Source organism: Semicossyphus pulcher, unplaced genomic scaffold (genome assembly GCF_022749685.1).
Source record: "Semicossyphus pulcher isolate SPU_LCO1_2020_fin unplaced genomic scaffold, fSemPul1.0.p SCAF_25, whole genome shotgun sequence".
Classification (NCBI taxonomy): domain Eukaryota; kingdom Metazoa; phylum Chordata; class Actinopteri; order Labriformes; family Labridae; genus Semicossyphus; species Semicossyphus pulcher.
The window spans coordinates 6,906,380-6,932,136 of NW_027211699.1; the positions used below are offsets into that span (position 1 = coordinate 6,906,380).

The 25,757-nt window shown below is 42.1% G+C and overlaps 4 protein-coding genes across 4 annotated transcripts; 3 read left to right on the forward strand and 1 right to left on the reverse strand.

Annotated features, from left to right (window-relative positions):
* The first annotated feature begins 185 nt into the window (after positions 1–185).
* On the forward strand, positions 186–7,640 carry LOC138604481 (probable ATP-dependent RNA helicase DDX17). The gene is made up of 13 exons (XM_069676430.1): positions 186–516; positions 727–886; positions 1,046–1,142; positions 1,270–1,403; positions 1,501–1,566; positions 1,656–1,797; positions 1,947–2,107; positions 2,266–2,438; positions 2,518–2,628; positions 2,975–3,036; positions 3,143–3,202; positions 5,949–6,185; positions 6,433–7,640. Exons 1-13 carry the CDS (start codon positions 467–469, stop codon positions 6,924–6,926), a joined length of 1,947 nt encoding a protein of 648 aa, XP_069532531.1. The 5' UTR covers positions 186–466; the 3' UTR covers positions 6,927–7,640.
* Positions 7,641–8,310: 670 nt separating this feature from the next.
* On the reverse strand, positions 8,311–16,124 carry LOC138604036 (ADP-ribosylation factor-binding protein GGA1-like). The gene is made up of 16 exons (XM_069675854.1): positions 16,072–16,124; positions 14,958–15,042; positions 14,788–14,863; positions 14,278–14,376; positions 14,056–14,179; positions 13,812–13,912; positions 13,590–13,670; positions 12,941–13,160; positions 12,147–12,260; positions 11,874–12,023; positions 11,612–11,685; positions 11,276–11,463; positions 10,735–10,964; positions 10,475–10,644; positions 10,222–10,332; positions 8,311–9,573 (listed from the first exon to the last, which is right to left on the reverse strand). Exons 1-16 carry the CDS (start codon positions 16,112–16,114, stop codon positions 9,463–9,465), a joined length of 1,977 nt encoding a protein of 658 aa, XP_069531955.1. The 5' UTR covers positions 16,115–16,124; the 3' UTR covers positions 8,311–9,462.
* Positions 16,125–17,329: 1,205 nt separating this feature from the next.
* Positions 17,330–23,244, forward strand: LOC138604236 (MICAL-like protein 1). Its single transcript, XM_069676113.1, has 15 exons — positions 17,330–17,493; positions 17,958–18,006; positions 18,136–18,277; positions 18,401–18,483; positions 18,612–18,754; positions 19,028–19,647; positions 19,804–19,849; positions 20,043–20,730; positions 20,914–21,036; positions 21,173–21,299; positions 21,436–21,526; positions 21,664–21,737; positions 22,079–22,193; positions 22,284–22,330; positions 22,528–23,244. Exons 1-15 carry the CDS (start codon positions 17,351–17,353, stop codon positions 22,650–22,652), a joined length of 2,616 nt encoding a protein of 871 aa, XP_069532214.1. The 5' UTR covers positions 17,330–17,350; the 3' UTR covers positions 22,653–23,244.
* A 280-nt stretch (positions 23,245–23,524) lies between these two features.
* On the forward strand, positions 23,525–25,236 carry polr2f (RNA polymerase II, I and III subunit F). The gene is made up of 5 exons (XM_069676150.1): positions 23,525–23,661; positions 23,837–23,906; positions 24,089–24,219; positions 24,456–24,527; positions 24,698–25,236. Exons 1-5 carry the CDS (start codon positions 23,642–23,644, stop codon positions 24,786–24,788), a joined length of 384 nt encoding a protein of 127 aa, XP_069532251.1. The 5' UTR covers positions 23,525–23,641; the 3' UTR covers positions 24,789–25,236.
* The last annotated feature ends 521 nt before the right edge of the window (positions 25,237–25,757 follow it).

Consider the following 25,757-nt stretch of genomic DNA (forward strand, 5'->3'; position numbering starts at 1 on the left):
CTCATTTATTTTTATTTTCTAAAAAAACAAAAAAGTAAAAGTTCAACTGTAATCACATCATTTTTATACTCGCGTATGATGAAAACGTAAGGAGGAAAAAATGTCCGTTAGGGGATGTCAATCATATTTGTGGGCGGGGCCTAGCAATCTGACAGCCAGTCACAGTCGTTTCAGCCCGCCGGCTGAGCTAAGAACAACAACAACACAGCAGGAAAGCTAGCCCTTTTTTGTGTCATTAAACTTAAGAATTGAATTCGTAACACCAGAATCGTAGCGCAGTGTCCTATGTGACTTACCAACACGCCTATAATAAAGCGACAGTTTCTTAATCCTCTCACACCGTGGAATATATCAAGGAGGCGTTCTAGCAAGGCCTGGACTGCTATAACCACAAGACCGACTAACTTGAAGGCAATACAAGTTATATAATTATTTTTCTCCACATAGAAGAGCGAGTATCCTCAGCATGAGAGGTTCGTACGGAGACAGAGATCGAGACCGTGGCCGTGACAGGGGGTAAGGAATTAGCTTGCTAACTGGCTTCATAACTTAGGTAATGCAACCATCATAACATTAGCAGTTAGCATGCGAGCTCATGCTAGCACTAACCGTTAGATGTCGTTGTAAATGGCTTTTTCATCGCGATTTACAGTGATAAAATTAGATGCCCAGCCCAGAAAAGTGTCGTAAAGTCAGCTCCACAATATTTTTCATCTAATTTTGCAGAAGCCCCCGTTTCGGATCGAGCAGAGGCGGCCCACCACCTGGTCGAAAGTTTGGGAATCCAGGTGACCGTTTACGAAAGAAGAGATGGGATCTGGATGAGCTTCCCAAATTTGAGAAGAACTTTTACACTGAACATCCGGAAGTGCAGCGAATGAGCCAGGTATACTTGACATAGCCCAATCTTGTTTTGTGATACTTGTTCCCAATGCAAACCTCTGCTTTGAGCATCGAAAGAGAGCCTCTAGTGTAGTAAAAATGTTGTGCACTGGTGTTTGTCTGAGTTCGTTTCCTGTACTCTGTTGTTGTCTTGTGCCTTCAGTATGATGTTGACGAGTATCGCAGGAAGAAAGAAATCACTGTTCGAGGTTCTGGCTGCCCAAAGCCCATCATCACCTTCCATCAGGCACAGTATCCTCGTAAGCACATGCAAACATGGATATCTGCATATGCAAATCTGTGGAACTACACAGGACCAGCCTTTAATCAAACTCTGTTGACAGAAATAACCAGAATATTATTTGTTCTGTCTCCATCTCCATCTAGAATATGTAATGGATGTGCTGATGCAGCAAAATTTCAAAGAGCCCACAGCTATTCAGGCACAAGGTTTTCCTTTGGCACTCAGCGGTAGAGACATGGTGGGCATCGCTCAGACCGGCTCTGGGAAGACTTTATCGGTAGGGCTCCTGTACTCACACAAATGAATACATAACCTACTTGTGAATTACACAGCAGCATAATCCACTGATCTCTCTAAATTCTTTCTCTCTTCAGTATCTCTTGCCTGCCATTGTGCACATTAACCATCAGCCCTACATGGAGCGTGGAGATGGACCCATTGTACGTAAGACTGAGAAGTCTGTTTTAGGATCTCAGTGTCTAATACACAAAAAATTGTATTGTTGTGGCATTGTTTGTGTGCACTACAGTGCTTGGTTCTAGCCCCCACAAGAGAGCTGGCGCAGCAGGTCCAGCAGGTGGCATACGACTATGGCAAGTCATCCCGCATCAAGACCACTTGTGTGTATGGGGGTGCTCCCAAGGGACCTCAAATTCGAGACCTGGAAAGAGGTAAGGAGCATTTACTGTTCAGATAACAATGCTTTGTAACTTAATTTTTAATTGTCCTAATCAGCTGAACAACTGAAACTCACATTTAGATATTCTAGTAGTTATTAATAACATGACACATTTAAAGATACTAAGTTTGTCTCTCCTAGGTGTTGAGATCTGCATTGCCACACCGGGTCGTCTGATTGATTTCCTCGAAGCTGGAAAAACCAATCTGCGACGCTGCACATACTTGGTTCTGGATGAAGCTGACCGCATGCTTGACATGGGTTTTGAACCACAGATTCGCAAGATTGTGGACCAGATCAGGGTAAAGCTGATACGTTTGTATTAGTTTTTGTGTAAAATGAATTGTTGTAATATATTAGTGTTTGTCTTTAGGTAGCAAAGAAAATCCTGTTGTTATATTTATATTCACATTAGCCTCCATCTTTTTTTGTCTGTTATTTTGCTGTGCTCTTTGCCCAGCCGGACAGACAGACCCTGATGTGGAGCGCTACCTGGCCTAAAGAGGTTCGTCAGCTGGCGGAGGACTTCTTGAAAGACTATGTCCAAATCAATGTTGGAGCTTTAGAACTCAGCGCCAACCACAACATTCTTCAGATTGTTGATGTCTGTATGGAGAGTGAGAAGGACCAAAAGTAAGAGGCTTGTCTCATAGCAGATCTTTCTTTTCCTGCTTTGGTTTATATTTAATGGTTATACATTTTAATGGCTCAGGTTGATCCAACTGATGGAGGAGATAATGGCTGAGAAAGAGAACAAGACCATCATCTTTGTGGAAACCAAGAAACGATGTGACGACCTCACACGCAGGATGAGACGTGATGGGTGAGTAAAAAAGTTATTCCAGTGCGATCTGCATCTATCTTAAGATTACCAATTAAATAAAGGCAAAAAAAACCTCCTTCATGCATCAGTGATTTGAATGGCTTTAATACAGCTTGGTGAGATCTAATGCATGATCATGTTGATCCTGTGGCTAAATCAGAGTGGCTACTTCTGGCTAGTTTTCACCTGGTATCAACATGCTTCTCCACCTGTGTCTCCAATGGCTGCTTGTGATCAGATCACCCAGGTTGCATGTTGCTCCAGGTGTAAACATGGCCTTTAAGTTGTACTTCCGGCTTCAATCTACAAAGTAATTTATATTTAATGCTGCTTTTCTCTCTTCTAGGTGGCCAGCAATGTGCATTCATGGTGACAAGAGCCAGCCAGAGAGAGACTGGGTGTTAACAGGTACAACAAACACACTTACATGTAACAGTGACTTATATAAGTAGTGTTCCTTGTTCCTCAATGTTCTCCCGTTTCTTCCTCATCTCTTCTTTGTCTCGTGATGCAGAATTCCGTAGCGGCAAAGCTCCCATCCTCATTGCTACTGATGTGGCCTCGCGTGGTTTGGGTATGTCCTCTGTGCTCAAGTGCAAAGCAAATCATTTCCATTATATAACCATATATTAACATATTTGTGTACCATAACATATGGTAAACAAAATACAAGATACTGAAGAACCATTGAATATGTGGAAGACTAGAAACATGATGAGCCTCTTCACTGTATTTTAATTTACTGTAGGTTTATGATCAAAAGTCAACCACAGACACATACAGATTTGCTTTTCTTTTAAAAGACACGCATCAAGGAAGTTTATTCCGTTTGAACCAGGGTTCCCTGTAAAGATTTGACCCTCTTTGCGCTGTTAAATAACACAGAAAACTGTTGCATAAAGTGTAAAGATGTAAGGGGTAAGGCTAGAGAAGCAGCCCCTTACAGGATGGCAATCGACCTTTAACCTAATTCTATGTTCATTTGTTTTCTTTTCATTTTGTTTTTGTTTGTTGTTTCCAAGTCTCTCCTCCGGCAACTAGAAGCACACAGGCCCTCGGGAGCCTGCAGCCGGACCTAGGCATGACAATTCGAAAGCTGACTCGGGGAGAGAGACGGCCTGATTAAACAGCCCCTGACACAGCCATCTCTGCTGAAAACCTAGAACAGAGCCCACAAACCAAACTGTCCCCCCCTTCCAGGACACTGGCTGCCTGGGTGATGGGGGGGGGCGAGCGCGGGATGCTGCTGGGCTTCCAAATTCGATCCTAAGGTCGGGGGCGGCTGTCAGGAGAGAGGGCGAGGAGGGGGGTAAGGAGGAGGGTGCGCTCCCCTCAGCCATGCCATCATCACAGTGACGCACCACCATTTACTGACTAAATTACCCCAGAAACTTTCAGCAAGCCCTTCAATATCTGTAGATTTATTCTGACGGGATATGGAATAAGAAATCTATCCTGCACGATCCCTTAGGAGATACTTTTCCATTCCCCTGAACAAACTTAAGATGGCAAAATCTTTTACCGAAATTGGTCAAACAGAAACTTTGATATTGATACAGTTTGGTGAAGCTGAGATACAGTGGTGCGTTACAAGAAGACAGACAAAGAGACAACTGCCAGGAAGTGAGGGTGGAAAGCAGCCAAAGCCGGGCATGGACGGCAAAGCTGGAGGCTCCCCTCTGAACTGCCCCCCGATGCCAGCCCCTGACGCCCCCCACCACTGGCTGTGCCGGCCGGCCTCTCCCTCTGCGGACGTCATGTCTGGTCCTGGCTGGCAGGAGTCCTTGCCTGGAGGAGCCACCTCTCTATAATCAATTTCCCCACCTTTCCCTCCTCTTCCTTTCTGTCACTCATTTTTCTGCCTCTTTCACATCTCTTCTTTCTTTTTCTGTCTTGGTCATCACATCTTTCGCCCTCTTTTTCTGTCATTAACATCTCTTCCTCTCTCCACCACCTCTCGCTCTTCAACTCTTATCTTTACGTCCTGTTACCTTCTTATTAAATCTTTTCTTACCTCTGTCCTTTTTGTCCCTTTGCCCCTATCCCCAAATCTCCTGTGTGTCCTGCTTTCAACCCCTTTTTGTTTTTAACACTCGGGGTGTTTTATCTTTGTATACATCATCACATCCGACAACCAGTCCAGTCTGTAAACATGTCACCGGCTCTTCGTGACTTCCTAAATTCCTCCACAAAGACAGGAACAAATGGTCAGGGCTCAAACTCCTTGGCAGAGTCCAGTCTCAGGTTCCTCTTACAAAAAAAGATCACATCTTTCCTTGTGTCTGTTTCTTGTTACTGAACTTTAAACGCTGGGCTCGTTGATATCACTTCCATTGGTAACTGGGAGGCATTTGGAACAAGCCACCAATCAAAGACCATCAACGCCTCTAAGAAAATCCACCACTTCCACATCTCTACTTTACATTAGCTACCCATTAACGTAAGAAATGACTGTGCAAGTCCTTACTTACCTTAATGTAAGACTAGTGTAGGACCGCATCCCAGCACATTCCAGCTGGAGCTCTGGTCCCCGACAGTTTCCAGCTTTGGGAGCGTTTTGTGGAGGAGTGGCGAGGTGGGAGAGGGGACTGCTTTTGTCCCGGCGCTCGCCTCCTACCTCTGCAGACCTCCCAGGACTGGTGATGGGCAGGTGGACAGAGGCGTAACTTTGTAAGCCATCTAAATCTTTGACACAGGGTAAGTACTCTACCTCAACCCCTCCTTCCGCATTTTCTGCTCCACCAGCGTTCATCATGATGCTTCCAAAACATGACTTGTTTTTCCTCCAATCAGCAGTGTTTTCTGAGCCCTTTGTCGACCGTAATGAGAAACAGACCAGATTGTTTTTCTCTAAAATAATCATTCTTGTACTTAAACCATCAATCAGAAATACCTTCATAACAATGAATCTGTATTTTACGCAGCGATCACCTTTAAGGATTCATTTTAGGGTCGGTTTTCCCCTCATTTACATTTCACTCAATTTCCTCCAAATTAATCAGAAAAGCGATTTTCAGAACTATTCATTTGATTCGTTTTGTTTGTAATTGGCATGGTAAGTAAATAAATTTTCTTAAGATTATTGTACAAATAGCTGATGATGAACAGGTAAGTGATGCTTTCAGGAGATGATGGTGTCTTGCAGGTATTGTCTGTCTAAATGTTTCCACTTCTAAAAGCACAAAACAAAAAAATTCATGATTCGACTAAACATTTCCGAACCATTGTTAGTTTTGTTCAGACTTCTTTTTTTTTGTCTTTTCCATCCCTGTAACTGATCTCATCACACGGCCCCGTCTCCACCTTACTTCTGTCTCAAGATGTGGAGGATGTGAAGTTTGTCATCAATTATGATTATCCCAACTCATCGGAGGACTACATCCATCGCATCGGCCGTACGGCCCGCAGCACCAACAAAGGGACTGCCTACACTTTCTTCACACCTGGGAACCTCCGCCAGGCCCGGGAGCTGATCCGGGTGTTGGAGGAGGCCAGACAGGCCATCAATCCCAAACTGCTGCAGCTGGTTGATAGTGGACGTGGAGGAGGCGGAGGAGGTGAGGCAAATAAAAGAGCAAATAAGAGAGTCTTTGGTTTTAGGAAATTCTAGCTCTTGTCTGTCTTCATGTCTCGAGTATGAGGGTGTTATGAAAATCTATAAAACAGCTTAACCTAACATGAAATAAACTTTAATATGTTGAGAGGACTTGCTTTATTCCTTACACAAAAAGTTGCTCGTGACAAACAAAGCAGTTTCATGGCATTTTGTCCTCTTTCTCTCGTCCTTTATCCTTTCACCTGAAGGTGGTCGTTCCCGTTTCCGTGGCGGCTCAAATTCGAACAATCCCAACCTGATGTACCAGGATGAGTGTGACAGGCGAATGCGGTCTGTGGGCGGGGGCAGCAGCACCAAGGACGGCCGGAGCAGCGGTGGCTATGGCCGTGACAGCCGAGACAGCCGTGGAGGAAGCAGGCGAGACGGGGACCGCTCCTCTTCATCATCCTCCTCTTACAGAGATCGCAGCAGCAGGGATGGAGGACGCAGCTATAGCTCCAGCTCCAACTCATACGACCAGTACCAGAATAACAACAACAGCAGCAGCAGTCAGTACAGCAGCTCCAGGAGCAGCTCTGGATCGGGGGGCGGTGGAGTCGTGCAGGTCCCAGCTCCTTCATCGGGCCCCCAGCCTTTAATGGCCCAGCAGTTCAACCCTCCCCAGCCCATGATAGGCCTGATGGGACACTTGCCTTTCCAGTTTGCACCTCCACCACCACCGCCTTCATCAGGCAGAAAGTAATGTGACACACAGCATTACACACACCAAACCCATTTACACAGGTAGTCTGCGAATCATTGAGAAATCTTGCAAGGGCTTAGTCCTTGGCAGTTGATCTTTGTAACATCAACGTGCCAATTATGAGCTTATTCTGGTTGATTTGTTCATTACGTGGCCAACCCTTTATGAGTTTGACTTAAAGTCAAATTAATCAGCATGAGTTATTCAGTTTGACAGAAACTTGTGTCCTTTGACTAAGCTTGTTTTGTATTATGGCCCTCTTTACATGAGCAGCTACAGATGATCTATACGCTTTGCTTTTCCCTTTAGGTGTGTCAAAGGTAGGTGCTGAAGTTTAACTGCGTATAAGCTTATTTCCTTTTTAGGTTCAATATTTGTTTTGTGCATTTGTAACTTTGTACGCCACAAGAATAGTTTGAATAGATCTCAGATAGAAATGCTTTGAGGTCAGAGTGTATCTTAAGCAAAGCTCGTGTTAAACGTGGTTCTTCTATAAAGGGATGAATTTTTGTTCATTAAAACATTTTGTTTTCAGTTATTTGATTCTAATTAATTTAGGCTCTATAGAGGATTTATGAGCAAAGTTTGTTTTTGTTGATAAATGTGAGAACCATAGATTACCAGAAAAAGTTCATTAGCTGTGATGATTGAGATCTTCCTGTCAAAAAAAATGACTTCCTTTTTACAGTTTGTTTAATAAAGTTCTCCAATGCATCTCTGTGTGCTTTTGAATTATTGACACTGAAATATTGAAGAGGTATATCTTACAAATGTAAGATTTCAGTTTTGTTCTCTTAAGCGAGTACACTTCCCAATTTAACCAGATGTCCACGGTTGGCTCCGGTTGTAACTCTTGATTTTCCTGGCTGACGGTCGCTTTCCTTTTCAGACTGTTTGCTTCATCTGAGCGTCGAGTTTGTTTCTTTTTCTTTGGATTTTCACTTCTTGTTGAAGTTGTATCTGTAGTCATCCATCTTTCCTTTGTTTGTTCAGCCATAGTAGATTACTGTTTACTCGCAACACTTGCAGAGAGCGGAAAAGCAGCCGCTTAGCTCCGCCTACCCTCTCTGGCAGACCAACCACTGGTGGGTGTTCGAAAACGCGTCACTAACTGGGCGCCGCTTGTGATTTATTTTTGTGAATGTCGCCACAGACACCTATAATACCTGTAATACTACATACTGCAAATGCAAATGCTTTCATCAGTGGGCCATAGGCTCAATCACCTTTTGTGTTACCTCCTTCGGCAATAGATAGTGACTTAACAGACATTTAATTACATGGAAATCTTCGAGATTATTACTATAAGGTATTACAGAGTTTCCTTGTGGTTGTAGTAGGAGCTTAGTAATCTACAATATTAATGAAGTGCCTTCAGGTCACCAAGAAAAAAAACTTTATTACCCATTCGGAATAATTTTACCAGCGTTACGCTCTTGCACACAAGTCAAATGTACATAACAGAACTGCCATCATTGGTATTTACAAAGCAGTCTTATAGGAGAGAAGTGCAGTGGAATGTGGTTGAGAGCCTGTAGGGAGGAGGAAGTGTTCAGCATGGCTGACATGCACTGCAGACTGAAGAAACAAGTCGAACACGTTTGAGACAGACGCCCTAGTCAGAGCACCCGGGTGCAGCTCCGTTTGCGTGTCCTCAACTTTGTACCAAATAATGCTGAAAACACAAGCTAAAGAAAAGATTTGTCCAAATGTAACTACTGAAAACGTTTTAATATATTAAGAATGTAAGGTTATAATGTAGCTGATCTGTGTCTCAGACCTAAATAACATGTAACAGGTGAGAAATCAAATCCATCCAAACACACTTAGAACTGCAAAATAGGCACATATGGCAGATAATACACAACTCTGATGTTACAGTATATTTTGCTCTTCACACAAGAAGGGGGAACGACAGGAAAACGGAACGGTCCAGAAATCTTTATCTGTGCAAATCAAGAAGGGAACATGTTCATCAGAAAGAAATCATAAGTGATATTCACTCGTCACAAAGAAGACACCACAAAGAGTTGATTAGGTACAGCTTTGTTTTGCACGATGAGATGTGTCTATGCAATGCTTGGCCTTTCTCTATTGGTGCACTGGAATTTGCAAGCATGTTCCCCATGTTGGCAGAGCATGCAGACGTGAAGGTGAACGCAACTGATATTGGATTTAAACTGAAAAAATCCTGCACGCCAAATGAGCAAATGTGCACTTTTCTGATGTAGTTTTCTATCTTTGTAGCAAAAGATGACAGGACAGCAACTTTAAAGAAGCAGTTGCAGGTTTGATTTAAAGCAGCCACATAAAGCAGACTAGACCTAAACACACATGATTCATTTAAAGCAATGCACACGTTACGCTGACTCAGCAAGAGTGAAATCCAACCAAAAGAATTAATACCAATCAAATAAAGTTCAGTGTGATTACAAAGAAAAAAGGCCTGTGCATCGTGTTGAGTTGGAGAGTTGGTTTCGGAAGGACGAAAGCAGAGTCAGAAAGCAGTCTGTCAGGCTGTGGATGTGTTTCAATGCTATAGGTTTCCCCACGTCTCCGGAGGAGGAAACTGTTCTACACTGCCACTCTCACTGTGATCCTGCTCTCCCATGGTGAAGGTTAATCTGTACTCCAGCTGCACTTTATCCTAAAGACAAAACAAAGAGATGTGGATCGATAAAAAGTTAAACATCCAGAAAGACTTATCTCATTGTCTTGAGTTAGAAGAACGACTCAGTGAGATACAACAGGTATAACTACAGGCTTATCTTTAGCCCTTACAGTCTACATGACTTCCACACTTTACCACAGGCAGGAAAAGAACTGAAGTGACACTTTAGTCTTGGAGGATCATCTAAAAAATCTTCAGGTCTGCAGTCTACATTTCACAGCTGACGATTTTGAATGAGACATGGCATCGGAGGCGGGCATCTTAGATTGAGGAAGTGTAGTTTAGCGAGCTCCCTGGCCTCCGCCAGATGACGCATTTCACGTAGTCTGGAGGTTTTCCAGGGCCCATTGGACAAGCAGATAGCGTCCTCCAAAGGCACAGAGCCAAATTGCATTTTTTTTTAGGAAAATCAGCGAACTGGCCCTTTAAGTTCTTACGCAGCAATAAAGGTGAAACAAAACTTAAAACGGACACAAAACTAAAGTAAGAGTTTGTAGTGTCTTCATGGACCGCTCAGCTTGAGCAATATAAGTCAAAAAGATACAATTTAGACACTAAAGGCATCTTAAGGGTTTCTATAAAAAGCGCATTCGAATGTTTGGATAGTTAATCATCTTGACTGACCTTGTTTGGGTTTGCTAGCAGCAGGATCTGTGTGACAGCAGCGGGAGGAAGGATGGGGTTGAAAGCTGGGAGCTCTGATCCTGATGGAGGCTGCAGCTTCACTGCCATAGACTACAGTTGAGAAATGAAAACATTATCTTTTACTGAGACAACAAAGCAGCTCCAGTAGTTGAGTAATGCTTTAACAACATGGACCTTGCTTGTATGCACAGCTCTTGTTGAGAGTTATCTTATCAACTGAGGGACTGCTGACCTTTGGAGCCGTCGTATCGAAGTGTATGTCTGTGACGGGGACAGGAGCAGACGACAGCATGGAGATGATCACCACCAGCACATCAGGGCGAGACGGAGGCGAGTCACGTGCAAAGTGAAAGAGAACCCGTAGACTGTGTCCATCAAACACAGTCACAGGTAACAGACTACCTGAAGAGGGAGGGGACAAAAAGATGGAGAGGATATTACACATCTGCACTCCCAGGTGGGCAGGACCACGAATCAGTCGAGTTCACTTACTGGGCTTAATGGACTCTATGGGTACAAAAATGTCGGTCAGGGTGACTTCTGCAGGAGGTGTTTCGCTGTGATTAGGGGACATATCCAGCAAGGTCGCTCCGAGGCTGGGCTGAGAGTTCAGGAGGGGTGCAGGGGGTTCAGCGGCAAAAGCTGGGATGGGGTTTGGAGAAACGTTGGACCCAGACTTGCTCTGGAGATCTCTTAGAGTCGGTTTGGACTGCAGTTTGTCCCTACAGGCAGAAACATTAATAATTCATTCAGAGCTGTTCCAAATCCATATTTTCCTTCCCAATACTAAGTCTGATTCTGATTCGGTACACATTTAAATATAATTCTTTTGACATATGTGGGCTATACTACCAACCCTGTATGGATGTGGTATGACTGCTACCCTTGCTGCATGGCCTGGTACAAGAGCTTCATAAAACTTTTACTCTATACTCTCTACTGAAAAAACAAACATTTACTTAATCCTGAAATTGGTGACAAATTCCCTCACTTACATAAATCAGGCTGTATTAGAGTAGTTTAAGTCAAATACCATTTGACCTGGAGACCCTCTGGAGGCAGGGACTGCTGCATTAGCGTCTTTCCCAGCAGGTCAAGCTCGTCAAGGGCAGAGTTCCCCGGGGTCGATCCGGACGAAAGGAGCTGGGAGTGGGAGGCGGGGTCTGGGCTCAGAAGAAGACTGGGTGCTGCTGGGATGTCTGCGTCTATGCTGTCCGAGGACTGGAAGAAGAAAGTGCGGGTGTGGGAGGAAAATATGAAGGAGCACTATAAAGAGCAATGACGCGCATTAACATGAATGTCAGTGTAAATAATACAGCTGTCACTGGGTCATCACAGTTAATAGGAAATGAATCCTCCCTCCACTCACCTGGAAGGAGTCCCAGGCTGTGGAGTCCTCAGGCTGCGAGGGAGGATTGGAGGTGTGTGTTCCATCACTTAAACCTGTGATGAGCAAAAAGAGTTGCAGCACAGTTAGGGATAAAATAACACACTGTGTTTTGAGTGTTTTGTCCCTTCATTTTAAACCTGGACTGTGGTTATATTCCTAGATAACTCAGAACAATCACAATCAATATCCTGCATACAGCTTCTTCCAAAATTGTGGGTGTGTGGTGATGTCATGCAGTTACCGAGCGACATGAGCTCGTCATCAAGGAGACTGATCCCCATCTCTTGCGAGGGGGCGTTGAGGCTGTCTGTTGGGGTGGGAAACTCTGGGAAGGACGGAGGAGACTGTGGTGACGTGTCCAATCCGGACAGATCCAGCAGTGCATTCCCTCCTGTGACACACGGATTCAAGGCAGTTTATTTCAGACTGACTGCAACAAAACTCGATTTTTTAAACATGTTTGAAGACTGCCAATTCTCTAATTAATCTATTAAGTGCTCAGTGCCTCACCCACCTGTTTGTTTCTGAGTGTTTAATGTGTTATTGCCGTTCACTATCTCTCCCTTCACCTGCTGTTTGTACAGGTTGATGACGTGGGTCAGGCTGTCGTTGGCTTGCAGGATCTCCGCTGTGGAAAAACATGAGAAACATCTTCTTTACAAACTGGTGGATCAGAGGGTAGAAAAGGTGCAAGCATGCATGTTTCCAGCCAAAGTAAAGGGATAATGCTCAAAAATATTTGAGACTTGGCGTGAGGACCTGAGCTGCATTTGGTTAGAAATGGATGCTAGACAAAGGGCTGTGAACCTCAGCTGCTCTGTGGCAAAGAAAACTTCCTCCGCTAGGCCCACTTAAATTATCAACCCCAAGTTTCCTATCTGTTTTAAGGCCATTTATATATTTTTATGATAAATTGCTCTGTAAATAACAAATTAAAATGAGACGATTTCTGCAGGAAAAAGAAACCTAACTTGTATATGAAGAGCAGTATGCCGTGTGCGTACAATAATATCACACCAGTTGGCATCAGCTTTCAGTTATTAGCTCCTGTGTTTATACTTTGGGTGTGTCAGTTGCACAAAAAGGAAACCTGACTTCAGTGTCCTGTTGGAGCGCTCTCAAAACTAAAGAAAGAAAACACCAGATTTAATGATGCAACAAGGGAACAGTGTGAGATTGTTTTCTGCTCTGGCTGATGAGGCCGAACAGAACTAAAAACATTTCTGCAGCATTTTAATAAAAAAGAGTAACTGCTCTTGTCTTGTTTTGCATTATCTTTAATGGCAGATTCATAAAACAAGTGCTCACCCAGAGCCTCGTCGTTGTCCTCTGTATCACTTGCCAGTCTGAACAGTGTAGGTCTCATTTTCTCACAGCGTTGGTACAAGTCCTGTAGGAGTTCTGCGTTGCTCTGATTGCTGGCCTTGCTGTCGTAGTCCTGCAGTAGCTGAGTGAGCAGAGTGACACTCTCCTTTACCTCCTGAATTGCGTTCACCCGCTTTGACACCTTCTCTGCTCGTCTCTGATCCTGGGAAACACAGGGGACTAAATCACAAAGGCCCACACACCACAAACGCGTGCACATGTATGACATTATCATACATGAAGCAAGCTGCAAAGACGCACAATATAAAATTAGCCAAATGCACATATGCTGAAGTACAGCAAGGTCAGAGAGAGGGCATTAGAAGAGTCTTCTTAAGAGCAAGAAGCAGCTCCTGTTACCTACAAACAAGGACAAATTTGCTCTGAATTCCTGCTGAATCACTCTGCCAGTGTCACACAACCCCCCCCCAGGGCAGCAAACCTATTTCCTTATTCTGTTAATGTCCTTGCTGTGAGTGCAGCACTCACACACACACAGAGTTTCACTCCATTCTCCTAAAAATCACTCGCAAGACAACATCTGCAGCACTTAGTACAATTTATAAAAGGAGGGATAAAGAAACAGGTTTACCTCTTGGACCATTTCCTTGATGAGTTTGTTGGCTGCTTTTAGGTCATCGGGTTGCGAGCTATTCAGCAGGCGAGACAACATCTGACAAAGCAGACAGACAGAGTTCAGGTGGGGAGACAAGCACAATCATGAGTATACAGCTGGTTAAGATCTGGATCAGGTCGTGTTTGAAAGCATCTTTTCAAATAACCCATGAGTTTGTTGTCACAGACAAGTCCTTACTTTTGACTTCTCCTCGTCCTCAAAAATGGCATTCTTGGGTCTGGGTGGAGGAAGGTTCAGTAGTTTGTCAGGTGGCAGCTCTGGGTCTTGTTTAATTATACCTGATTAACACACAGCATATTAACAAGACAAGGAGTTAAGTTCTTGCATTCTATATTTATCAGTTGCTTTAGCTTCAATGATCTTTATTGCCTTCTAACTTTATCTTATTTTCTTTCAAAAATGACGAGTATTTGCCTTTTACCTTGTTTTTTTAGCATCTGATATGCATCTGATATCTTAGCCTCTTCAGGTAACCCCAAAGTCCAGCTAAAGATTAGTTCCAAAACCTTCTTTTTTACTGGCTCGGGTGACCGTGAGCCCAGGTACTGAGAGGCAGAATGAGAACAGAAACCAATTAACACACAAATACAAAAACCTGATCTGTAAATCATAGCTCCACACAGAGACACTCAGAAAGTCTTACCTTTGGAGAAACTACTTTAATGAGCTCATTGAGAAAACGGAACTTGCCCACTTCACTGTGAAACCTTTTACCGCAGTTTTTCATACACGTCTCCAGAACCTGGAAAATAAATATTTTGAAATAAATTACATTTAATCAGGAAACAGGATATTCTAAAAAGTATGCAACTTAAAACTATGTCATTCATATTTAGATTAACAGTTGAGCTGATTTTAGGTATGAGAACTGTTTCTTTGTGTTACGTACTGTATATTCCTTAGAATAGAATCTCACATGTCTGATTTACTGTCTGATGCATATGGGTTTGGGGAGACCACTAACTTATTTAAATGAAGCTGCGAAAAGTTTGTAATCATACAGCAGTAAAAGAAAAAAAATGACTAAATGCTAAATTGTGAACATAAATATTGAGTATGATTAGTGGGTTTGAAAATTAGTAGAGTCTAATATGAGTAGAAAAAACGGACAGGAAAGCCAGCACTACTGATGCAGGTTCAGATCTGAACTCACCAGCAGAGCCTGCATGGCCTCCCATTCCTGTGGAGACTGGATCTTGTGGGCCAGGAGCCTCGTGGCCAGCTGAGGTCTGTAACACACGTCACACAAACATGTTGACAACAGCCACAAGTGGGATTAATAAACTTGAATCAGCACCAATAACTTGGACGTGTGTTTCTTACCCCTCCAAATCATTGTTGAGCTGGTCACAGAAGGCATGGATGCTGCTCCAGTCTGTGTCTCTGTTTAATGGATTTGTGGCTCTGTCTGAAATGTCAGAACTTGGGATGTCAGACTAAAGGGGTAACAGATATTACCTCATCCTTACTGCATTGTAACAGAGTTATTTTGGTTACAGTGATATTGCAATAATAAAAAATACAATAATATACAATGATTTCATTATTGACATTTAATCTGTGAGAAATTAACAGTATAGATCTATACCACTTAGCTGACAATTTATAAGATATACCTATCGCAAACGATTGCAGTACTTTTAAGTTAACCACAAACACCATTTCCAAAATAACCACATTCATATTACACTTCTGTAGAGCAATTCCAACACAATTGTTTAACCTTCATAAAAAGTGGATCTTATTACACTACTATTATCTTTGTTTGTGTTTGTATTATTTTTTGCCTGGAGTAGCAAATAAACAGGAAATGAGTGCATGATATAATTTTTCATCATCAATATATATAACAACATACAGTAAATATCAACATTTCTTAATAGATATGTTGAATTAAAAATCTACAGTTTTGTCGCATACAAAAGCAAACATCTAAGGAGGCCTACAGGCATCCCGAGACTTAATGATTAAAATTCATTAAGTCGCTGCCACATGATCCAGCTTGCCACGGTGCAGAGAAATACACAGGGCAGGTGCTAACAAAGTGTCACGTTAGCTAGCTCTCTGTCCGTAGTCGCACTGTGTCTCATTTCGTCTAGAACTTTCTAACGAGGACACAGCTTTGCCAGAATCATAATCAAACCTTTGAGACCAAAAATGTGGGCCCCATGATCTTGTCAGTGACTACCTAGTTGAGCTTTCTTGCTAAAGCTATCGCTATGCCTGGCTGTGTTGTGTGTTGACAGCTGGCAAGCACAGCAGCTCCGGAGCTAGGTTAGCATCCTGGATGTGACGGCGGGGCTTGACTCCTCTCTGCTGGGACACGCACTGCTGCGGTTAGATGGCCTCTCATCTACAACGACTCGCGGATAATAATTTGTGAGTGTCCGGGTCTCCAGGCCACAGTTGCCCGTAAGAGTAAGTTTAAAATACTCACTGATACGAGACTCCAAACTCTCCGCATCGGGAGGCGCAGCCATCACTGCGAGATTTATGTTGTGCGTCGATCTCGCGAGGTACTCACAGTAGCACGTAGAGGCAGAAGAGATGTAGAACTCGAGCGGATAGAAAGAACCTTTACGAATTTTAAACAAAATAAAGTGTGATTATATTTTCAACCTACTCATATATATATATATATATACTGAGAAAATGCTTAAGAAATCATCATAATAGAAATTATTGTGCACATTTTGAAGGGAATAACCGTTCTAGTAAATCGTATTCTATAATCAGAGAGCCGTTACAAGTTACATAACAAAACCACACCGGAAATATTAATACCTCATATTCAAAGCACATCAATTTCTTGGAGCGGGCCAAACACATATATGTATAGAGTAAATTAGACACAAAGTACACTTTTGATCACAGTTTCATGACAGCTTTATCACTAAAGAGCTCACGTTTGTCTCATTGGTTTTTTTAAGCCTCGAAAGGCAATGCAATTGTTTTATTTAACTTGTTGGAACGAAAGTATTTTAATAAACAATGGCATTATTTACTGACGACCAAAAATGATGCGTTGTCCAAATATCACAAAATATTTAATGTAGCATGAAACTAAACGTGTTTACGGAAAAACATAATTTACATATCAGTATAACTATTTAACTGACCAGAAATGCACAGTTATGAGCTGTAGCTCTAATTGATTATAGTTTGCTGTCAAGCAGTTAAAAAAGATCTGTCAAGTTTGCAACTGATAAATAATCCTGTAACGAGAGACCTCCCCTTACTAATTATAGAGAGGCAACAGCTCTGTGTCTCCCTCTAGCTGCAGCTATTGTGCATTTCACTGAATATGGACCACAACAACGAGGGCGACTGCGAGTAACGGGATTTGATTTAAATTTACATCCCTTTGATCAAACCGACCGTGAGTAATTGTAGCAGTTGGTTGGACGACAGTTAACATATAGGCGCTCTTTGGTGTTTCAAGGTGAATAGTGACACGTGTTGCCGTCAGTGAGGTAAACTGTTAGTGTCTGAAGTTGTGACTGGAGACACCAAACCACCTAGTAGCGCAGACTTCCTTCCTTCCTGCTCCTTCACCAAGTCTATGTACAGGTTTGACCGCAAGTTCTCTGCATAATAACGTAGTTGCAAGAGATGCTCGTTTCCTGTTTCCCCTTCAAAGCCAAACCTGGCCAGCTTTATTTGATTTCCTCTAACGTATAAAGTGCCATGTTCACACGTCAAATTTCACATAAGGAATGGCATCACCGAAGGCTTTATGGGACTGGTGCTGCGTCACCTGCGCCAGTTACCCCAACGTGGAAATAAGGAACATGCAAACCTCATTCAGAGATGGACTTGTGTTTTGTGCCATCATTCACAAACACCGACCTGACTTGATGTAAGTAGACTAGTTAGTTCCACAGAGCTGTGCAAAATCATGCGTAGCCCGGTGGACAGGGGCAGTGAGGAGCTTTATTTTAGTTCCTAAAAATGCATTGTTTGTTCTGCTTGATTGTTTGTCTGTTTTGGGGCTCTGTTCTGAGATTGAATTTTCCCATTGACTGCTTCAGATTGACTAACATGCTGTTTTATCTGGAGCAGAGCAGGATCTTCACACAGTCTGTAGGCCTAATCTTCTCTCCTTGCTTAATCTCCCTCTGTCTCTCCTCTTATCCTTTTCTTGTCCACTTTAATGAGATTAGTTGGTCTGTTTTTACATTTTACAATCAAAGACTGAACTGGAATTATCTCACCTGATCTCTAATCTTGATCTGCATTTTCCTCTGCAGTCCTCTATGTATGTGTTTAAAAAGAAACTGTTCTGTTTGTGTGATTTTGTCTTTTTGCCTCACCTTGCTTTAGAGACTTCAGCTCGCTCTCCAAAGACAATGTTTATCAAAATAACAAACTGGTGAGTCATTTCCATCTATGTTTGCCCAGCAGCCACGATGCAAGCAATTGACTTTTAACAAAAAACACTGTAGAATAAGTGACATTTTTACAGTCGTCATTCCTCATTCCTGTTTTATCTTTCCTGTAGGCGTTTGAGGTCGCAGAAATGAAGCTGGGAATCCCTGCGCTGCTGGACCCAAACGATATGGTGTCCAGTAAGGTGCCTGACTGTTTGAGCATCATCACCTACTTATCCCAGTACTACCACTTCTTCAACAAGAAGTCTCATGGTGTGTTGACAATAGTATATTTTCTGTCTTGGAGCTCTTCATCAGTTGTGTTTTTTATGTATTTGACTTGTATTTTGTTTGTCAAACTGTGCTCCATTTGCATGTCCTCTCTTGACTTTACAGCAAGTCCCGTCAGTTTGAAGTCATCACATGTCACCGTCTTCAACAATCTCACAAAGAGACCTGGTGGTCTGAAACGCTGTCAGGTAATTGCTCTTGGCCATTTTAACATACATATAGTATAATCCCAGTGTGACACCTGTTTACTCGTGCTCCTTGTCATCTCAGTAGCTGGGCTTACAGCCGTTGTTGCTGGTTTCTCTTCTCCTTTCAGAGCTTCGCTGATCTCAAAACCAGTGCAGAATATTGTTTGTCCAACACAAGGCCACAGACGGTGTGTAGTTTGTGTTTTAAGCCTGTCCACCTCATACAGAGACATCTGATTAACTGGAAGGTCTACCACCGCAGCTGTTTCAGGTAACAGCACAGATTACCAGGTAACTACCAGGTAATTTTTAACTTGTACTTTTGTCTGGATCCTGATGTATCCAGACTGTGTGTAGATCTGGTTAAGGTTGACTGCAGTTCACACGTAAGAATGCGTTTCAAATGTGTTTCAAGTGACCACTGTGGTTTTTTTAACATCCCTACTAGTTCAAAGTTGTAGCTGAAGGAATCTGTGTCTGTGCTGCAGAAGAGCGCTTGTTTTTCAGACATACTTTAGCAGCACATTTCATTTTTGTCTTTCAGGTGCAAAGTGTGTCACAGCAGTCTTTTACCCGGATTGTACACACAGGGAAGTGATGCTGGTTTCTTGTTCTGCACTTACCATATAACAGACAGTAAAAGTGCTCCTGTTGACCTCAATAAGCTAATTGAATCGACTGAGAATCAGCCCAGATGTAACTTTGAGGAAGGTTATTTTTCTCTGGGGGGATTACCTATCAGCAGCGTCCCTCATTACCCTAAGAAAACAGAGTCACAAGACGGACTGGTTTGTGAGACAGCAGAGACAGAGTGGAAAGAAAGGCAGGAGTGTAGCAGAGAGAAAAACAGAGACTTTGCTTTTGGACATAAGAGCGCTGTAAAGAAGCAAGAGCATTCTCATCTTCCATCTACCGGTGTTCAAGACAGGGCGGTAGACAGAGCTGGAAAAGCAGGACCTGCACCCCTTCAGGCAGACTGTGAGTCGCAGCCGGAAGTGACACAGACTCAAGAGCCCTCCGAGCACTCTTCACCCCGCGCTCAAGCGGCAGAAGGAAATAGTCGTCCGGTCCCAGCACCCAGGCGAATGTTGGACCCTTCTGCAGTCCCTGTTCCTGCCCCCAGGACCAAAGCACAGGAGACAACAAACAGCTCCCCTGCTGCAGGTAAATAGATACTACTGTATATTGTTTAACTGCAGCAAATTAGTTTTGTTTTTTATATGTATGTATGTTGATGGTAAGTATATGTCCCTCTCTCCCTCTTTCACAACTGAATGGTAAGAATGTACATTTTGCTTTTCTCTCTCTTTCTCTGCACAGGCAATGCAAACGACCAGAAAAAGTGTTCACCGAGTTCATCACGCGTGTAAGTTTACACAAAGAATTTGCTCTGCTTGCCTTCGCCACACACCTCAAGTTCCTCTCAAATGTTTGCTCTGTAACTCACAGCTAGAAAGTATTCACAATAATAATTCAAGAATATCTTAAATGCAGATTTTCTATGGCGGAAAATATACAACAAATAGCATTAAAGCACCTCTATTCCCTTGTATCACTAGCTCAACCAGCGGTAGCCCTAAAGTGAGAACCAGTCACCCATGGCTGACCCTCGTCCACCCTGGACCCTGGACACAACTTCCTCCTGCTCCGCCTCCAGTGCCCGCTCCTCGGTCCAGATATGGCAGGAGCTGGTACAGACCAAGATTTGTTCCTCCCAATCCATTTGCAGAGGAAATGGAAGAGGAAACCAAGGACGAGGGCACCAAACCTGAGCGTGCAGGCCAAACTAAGCGCTTAGTGGCTGCCGTGCCTTCAGAGAGTGGTGACACTCTGACGGAGAAATCAGGGGGCGGGGCTGCTGTGGTTTGTTCAGGTGAAGCTGAAGGTACTGTCGTCCTGACTGAGAAGCCAGATGTCAAAGACACTGGTAGTGTTGCCGCTCCTGTCCCAGTAGAGGAAGTAGTTGCAGTTACTTTGACAGTGGGAACTACAAGTGAACCAGATGGAGATGTAAGTCAAGGGTGTGTAGTGGTTTTAAATAAAACTGAAAACACGGGATGTTCTCTACAAGATGTGACAGAAGCAGCAGCCGGGCTGCATGTCGCTTCAGATCAAGCACAGAGAAACAATTTACCCAGGAGTCTCTCTGTTCCAGCCATCACATCTTCCCGCTGTCACAGTTCCTCTGTGCCTGATGACTTTACAGCTGCAAATGAATGTGTTCTGGTGACATCATCTCAAAGTAAGGTATGAATAACGATGTAAATCACTTCTAATCATTAATCGTGTCACAAACTGGCTCCTAAAAAAGGTGTTTTTATTTAGTTTATTTGTAAACCTAATCAATAAGGTGAAGAAGTGCCTAGCAGCATTGATGATCATATGAGGTATAATCTACACTACAACTTTCTGTTTTTCCTCTATTTCTAGCTGGCCTGCAAAGAGAATCCTTTCGATCGAAAAACTACAATGCGCAAATCAAAGACTTATCAGTCCCTCCCCTCCAGACGAGCACCAGCCCCCGGACACGGCTTCCCACTTATAAAGAGGAAGGTACAACGGCTGGCTTTAATAGTGAAAATGAAACTATCAATGAAAATTGTTGTTTCTTTAGATATTGCTACCAAAAAGGCAAAAAAAAAGTTCAATTGAACTTTTCTGAGGTTTGGTTGTATGTGTTGCTTCCCAGGTGCAGTCAGACCAGAACATTTCTACAGATAATCTTCGGGTGGAGATGAGAGAACTGGATAAACATCTGCAGACACTGGAGCAAAGAGGAGTCGTACTGGAGAGGAATCTGAGAGACTGCAAGAACGGTTGAGCTAATTATTCATGCTGGTTCCAGACAAAATTAGCTACTTGCACAAAGTCACAGTTTTTGAGTGCATGAATGCTAACTGAGTATTAGACATATTTATATCTGAGTTGTTTCAAAGCCCCTCCTTTTTTCAGATAAAGAGGAGGAAAAAATGCTGATTGAGTGGTTCTCTCTTGTCCATGAGAGAAATGTTCTGGTGCGCAGAGACACAGAGCTGGTTTATCTGTAAGTACATTTAACCAGGCTTTGCTCTGGTGATGAGTTATATGCGCCCTTATTTTTAATTTTCAGTGCATTTTACTTTACTTTGCATCTAAAGGGTTCTCTGAGAGTTGTGACCGGAGGGTTTTGTGTTTTTCTAGGACAAAGCAGCAGAAGTTAGAGGAGAGACAGGCAGATGTGGAGTATTTGCTCAGATGTCTCCTTAATAAACCAGGTCAGTGTGTTACTGTGTGCATCCCTTTTTCAGCTACAAGACTTTATCTAAATAACTGTGGCCATTGCTGCGGGAAAACGCTGGATTGACTTTAAAATCTTTGAACTGGGGATTTATTCAATCATATAATCAGTAAGCCCAACATTTCTGAACTTAAAGAGCTTTAAAGTCACAGTTACAAAGTATAAATGACAATCGTATGGAAAGCTACAGGCTCTTAAAAGAAGAAACAGAGATAAAGATATTTCTATCAGCAAAATGTTTGAGATTTCAAACTGCAAAGAAGTGATTTTCTGTGCCTTGTTTTGTTATGTGTTACACAACATGGTCATCACATTCAGAGAACGACTGGAGTAAGGAAGATCGAGCACAAGAGCAGCAGCTGATGGACGAGTTGGTCGCCATCATCGAGCAGAGGAACCAGATCATCAGCAGCTTGGATCAGGACAGGATGAGGTGCACAGGAAAAAAGAACAATACCTGCTGCTTTCTCATTCCTAGATTTTATGTTGAAAAGTCTTAATGCAATTTTGTTTTCCTGTTTAGGGAAAGAGAGGAAGATGTGCTTTTGGAAGCTATAATGAAAGACAAAGGTGAGAAAGTCCCTCTTTTGAAATGCATTTTTATATACTTTGGTGTATCTTCTCCTGTGCATGTATATTTCTCTTCTCTTGTTATAAAGACTGCAGAGCAAATTTAGCATTTGATTATTTTTTGATGGAATAATGCAATAAAACCACACATGCTTGCTTTTCAAAACAAAACATTTTACTGTGATTTCTCTCTCCAGAGCTCCAGAAAGAAGGAATAAAAGACCTAAAGAGGTCAAAAGGAAAGTTCAACCCCACAAAAATGTTCAAGATGCTGAACCAAAAAGCCGAGAGCACCAACGACAACATGGACCGAAAGAGCTGATGTACTCTCGTAACCACAGAAACTTTAATATAAGAAGTTCTTTTTACTTTTATATGATAAACGTTTTTTAGAAAAGTGGAAAGTTATGAGAACATGAAACCGTTCTTTATGTTGAAGAGCAGCAAAAATGATTCAGTGTTGTCATTGAACATGTTCTCTTCCATGTCATCCCTTATATGCAATCAATATTTATTTTTTGTATTTTATTTCATTACATACTTTAATATAGTTAAGTATGCAAAAAAAATATGTTATAAGTTTCATGTCTTGTCTATGAAGAATTGTACATTTTGTTATTAAACTATTTTCATTACACACCACTTTTTAAGGTTATAGTTATCTACTAAGTTGGAAAGTGCATAAATATTCACTCAAATATTCAGGTTTAAACAAAGACTGTATTAAATAAACTCCTCCTGTGGTGTTGGGTATATAAAACATATACAGCTCCTAGCATATTCACCAGTGTAGATGTTATTTGCATTATCAGTTCATTGTTTTCTTCCTCTGATGTTATGTCAGGAACTTTGGTGAGCAGAACCAAACCCTTGAAATCTACGTGTGTGTTCAGATATTTTGTTCAATGCACAAATAAAGCAGCGTTTTTGGAAGAAAAAAAAATGAAGTGGGGAAAGTTCTTTACTGAACCATAACCTTTTTATCAGGTAGTCCTGGTTTGTTTTTAGAGCATGTGTAGATACACAAAAGCATTAAATGCATCAGCTATTAAAGAAAAGGTTAATTTCCGTGTTCTTTCATGAAAGAATACCGTAATGCAACATTTGGATGCCAATTGCAGCAAAACTTCAAAGAAGAAGGAACGAAAAACAAATGTTCCTCTCCAGCACCCGGAATAGTTTCCAACGGACCAAACCACCGGAAGTTGAAAGTTCGCAACGTTCATGTGGGTTAATGTTGACAACAAAAAGTGTCTCTGAAATTATAAGATAATACGTATTTACAGGGGACAAATACGAGCTTAATCAAACATGTCCGACAACGAAGATAAGTAAGTAATGATGTGTAGCTTTTTCGTGTCATATTTAGCTTGGTATTTACTTTGAAAACGACACAACGTGGGCTAAAGTAAAGCTATCTTATGTTTAGCCACTTAGCCAGCTGAACTGTATATTACAGACGTTTTCTTCATCTGTGATCCTTATGATAACTGTTTTATTTTGTAGCTTCGACGACGGGGATTTTGATGATGCCGAAGAAGATGATGGATTAGATGATCTTGAAAACGCAGAAGATGTAAGTTCAGTTCTAACACAATTGGCGGCTCTTACTGGAATAAAACGTGTATTTCGCTTGTGTGTGCCTTATCAAGTCATTTACTGTCTCACATTGATCATTTTTAGGATTGACTATTGTGAGATAATGTGATTTGGTCCATATTCGATTAGTCCTGACGTGTGATTTGCTGTTGTTTGCAGGAGGACCGGGAAAACGTGCAGATCCTGCCCGCAGGAGAGGCCACACAGGCAAACCAGAAGAGGATCACAACACCATACATGACTAAATATGAGAGAGCCAGAGTACTGGGCACACGAGCTCTGCAGATAGCGTGAGTGTTTTTTATGTGTTGACCTACACAAGGTCCCCACGTGATGTAACAATAAGGTCCTGGGGTCATAGCTGGTCCCTGCCTTTTTACCCCTGTCTAAACGCTATTTTATGCTTGTCTGCTAAGCCAACTACATTATGGCTTTTGGTCTGTATTTTAAGAGCTTTTCCCGATTTGGAGGCTTCTTTGATTGTCATAGTGTTAACGGTACCTGTCTGCTAACTTGTTTCCAACAGGATGTGCGCTCCTGTCATGGTGGAGCTGGAGGGAGAAACAGACCCCCTGCAAATAGCTATGAAAGAGCTTAAGTAAGTGATGATTTTAAAGTTTTAACTATTAATAATGCCTTAATAGGATAATAACATAGCTGCATCTTTACTTTATTTCTGTCATTATATAAAGAGTAGGCCAATAAGTGATGACATTGAGCTGTACTGCACCTCTTACCCTCTTGTGTCATGTTCTTTGTCCCCTCCAGGGGCAGAAAGATCCCCATCATCATCCGCAGGTACCTCCCTGATGGCAGTTATGAGGACTGGGGCTGTGATGAGCTCATCATTACGGATTAAACAACTTATCCAGTCAAAACAATATATGATGGTTCACACCCACCATCGTACCAGGTCAGTCAGCAACACAAACCCAGAGGATCCTGAGACGGATCACCCACCAGCTCATTCAGACATCCATCACACCTGGGGTCGGTGAAATATGAGCACAAGAAATGTACTGAACTGGCTCAAGAAGACTTCAAATCAAAATGTTTTTTTAATGGTTTATAGTCATCTGATCTGATTTGTTTCATTCTCAATCAAGTTAAATTCAAAGTAAGACTCTACAGAAAGTCCTGTTTAACAGCTGCTTTATAACTTGAAGCCACAAGGGGGAAATGTAACTTAAGTCAAAGTTCTACTTTGTTTTACAAAATATTCCTGTGTTGTAATTATTCAATTTCTTGTTTTTGAAGGAGGGAGATTAGTGTTAAAAAAACTTTTTATTCTTATTAATAAACTCTTTTGTATAAAAGTTCATGTCTGTTATTAAACATTGAGCTTTCGGTTCGGTTCAACTTTAACAATGTTATTTAATTTTCCTGATTCGACAATATGTCCCACCAAGTCAAATTCAGGCTTAGAAGTAATTAATCACTTTTTCCGTAACAACAAAAAAATGTTCACTATCCCTTTAAGAGTCTTAAAATGTCCTCTTTTCCACTTAGTGAGCTTTCTTTTGTGTCACAAACATAAGCACGGTTATAAGTCTGCCAAATAAAAGGCAAGGTAAGTTTATTTATGAAACACCATTCATACACAGAACAATTCAAAGTGCATTACACAGTTAGAACAAAGCATTAGAAACATTAAAAGAAAAGAAAAAGTTCAGGGCCGGTCAGAACACTACAACAGTATGCTTAAAAGGTCTTATCCCTTATTAACATTAACATTCTCTTCTTATGAGTCTTCTTGACTCTTTGTTTAGTAGCTATGGCACGTCTATCAACGACCCTGTGTTTTCCATTACCTTGTAATCAGTTATTT

What these genes read in the sequence shown, in the direction of transcription:
- LOC138604481 (XM_069676430.1), top strand. Translation starts at nt 467, where the DNA reads ATGAGAGGTTCGTACGGAGACAGAGATCGAGACCGTGGCCGTGACAGG. An exon ending in GAGAGTGAGAAGGACCAAAA is followed by an intron (nt 2,439 to 2,517) that starts GTAAGAGGCTTG and finishes TTAATGGCTCAG; the next exon opens with GTTGATCCAACTGATGGAGG. An exon ending in GAGAGACTGGGTGTTAACAG is followed by an intron (nt 3,037 to 3,142) that starts GTACAACAAACA and finishes CTCGTGATGCAG; the next exon opens with AATTCCGTAGCGGCAAAGCT.
- LOC138604036 (XM_069675854.1), bottom strand. Translation starts at nt 16,114, where the DNA reads ATGGCTGCGCCTCCCGATGCGGAGAGTTTGGAGTCTCGTATCA. An exon ending in CAGCCTGGGACTCCTTCCAG is followed by an intron (nt 11,464 to 11,611) that starts GTGAGTGGAGGG and finishes TTCTTCTTCCAG; the next exon opens with TCCTCGGACAGCATAGACGC. An exon ending in TGCTAGCAAACCCAAACAAG is followed by an intron (nt 9,574 to 10,221) that starts GTCAGTCAAGAT and finishes TTTTGTCTTTAG; the next exon opens with GATAAAGTGCAGCTGGAGTA.
- LOC138604236 (XM_069676113.1), top strand. Translation starts at nt 17,351, where the DNA reads ATGGCATCACCGAAGGCTTTATGGGACTGGTGCTGCGTCACCTGCGCC. An exon ending in GACACAGAGCTGGTTTATCT is followed by an intron (nt 21,527 to 21,663) that starts GTAAGTACATTT and finishes GTGTTTTTCTAG; the next exon opens with GACAAAGCAGCAGAAGTTAG. An exon ending in ATGTCTCCTTAATAAACCAG is followed by an intron (nt 21,738 to 22,078) that starts GTCAGTGTGTTA and finishes CATCACATTCAG; the next exon opens with AGAACGACTGGAGTAAGGAA.
- polr2f (XM_069676150.1), top strand. Translation starts at nt 23,642, where the DNA reads ATGTCCGACAACGAAGATAA. An exon ending in ATGTCCGACAACGAAGATAA is followed by an intron (nt 23,662 to 23,836) that starts GTAAGTAATGAT and finishes TTTATTTTGTAG; the next exon opens with CTTCGACGACGGGGATTTTG. An exon ending in ATCTTGAAAACGCAGAAGAT is followed by an intron (nt 23,907 to 24,088) that starts GTAAGTTCAGTT and finishes TGTTGTTTGCAG; the next exon opens with GAGGACCGGGAAAACGTGCA.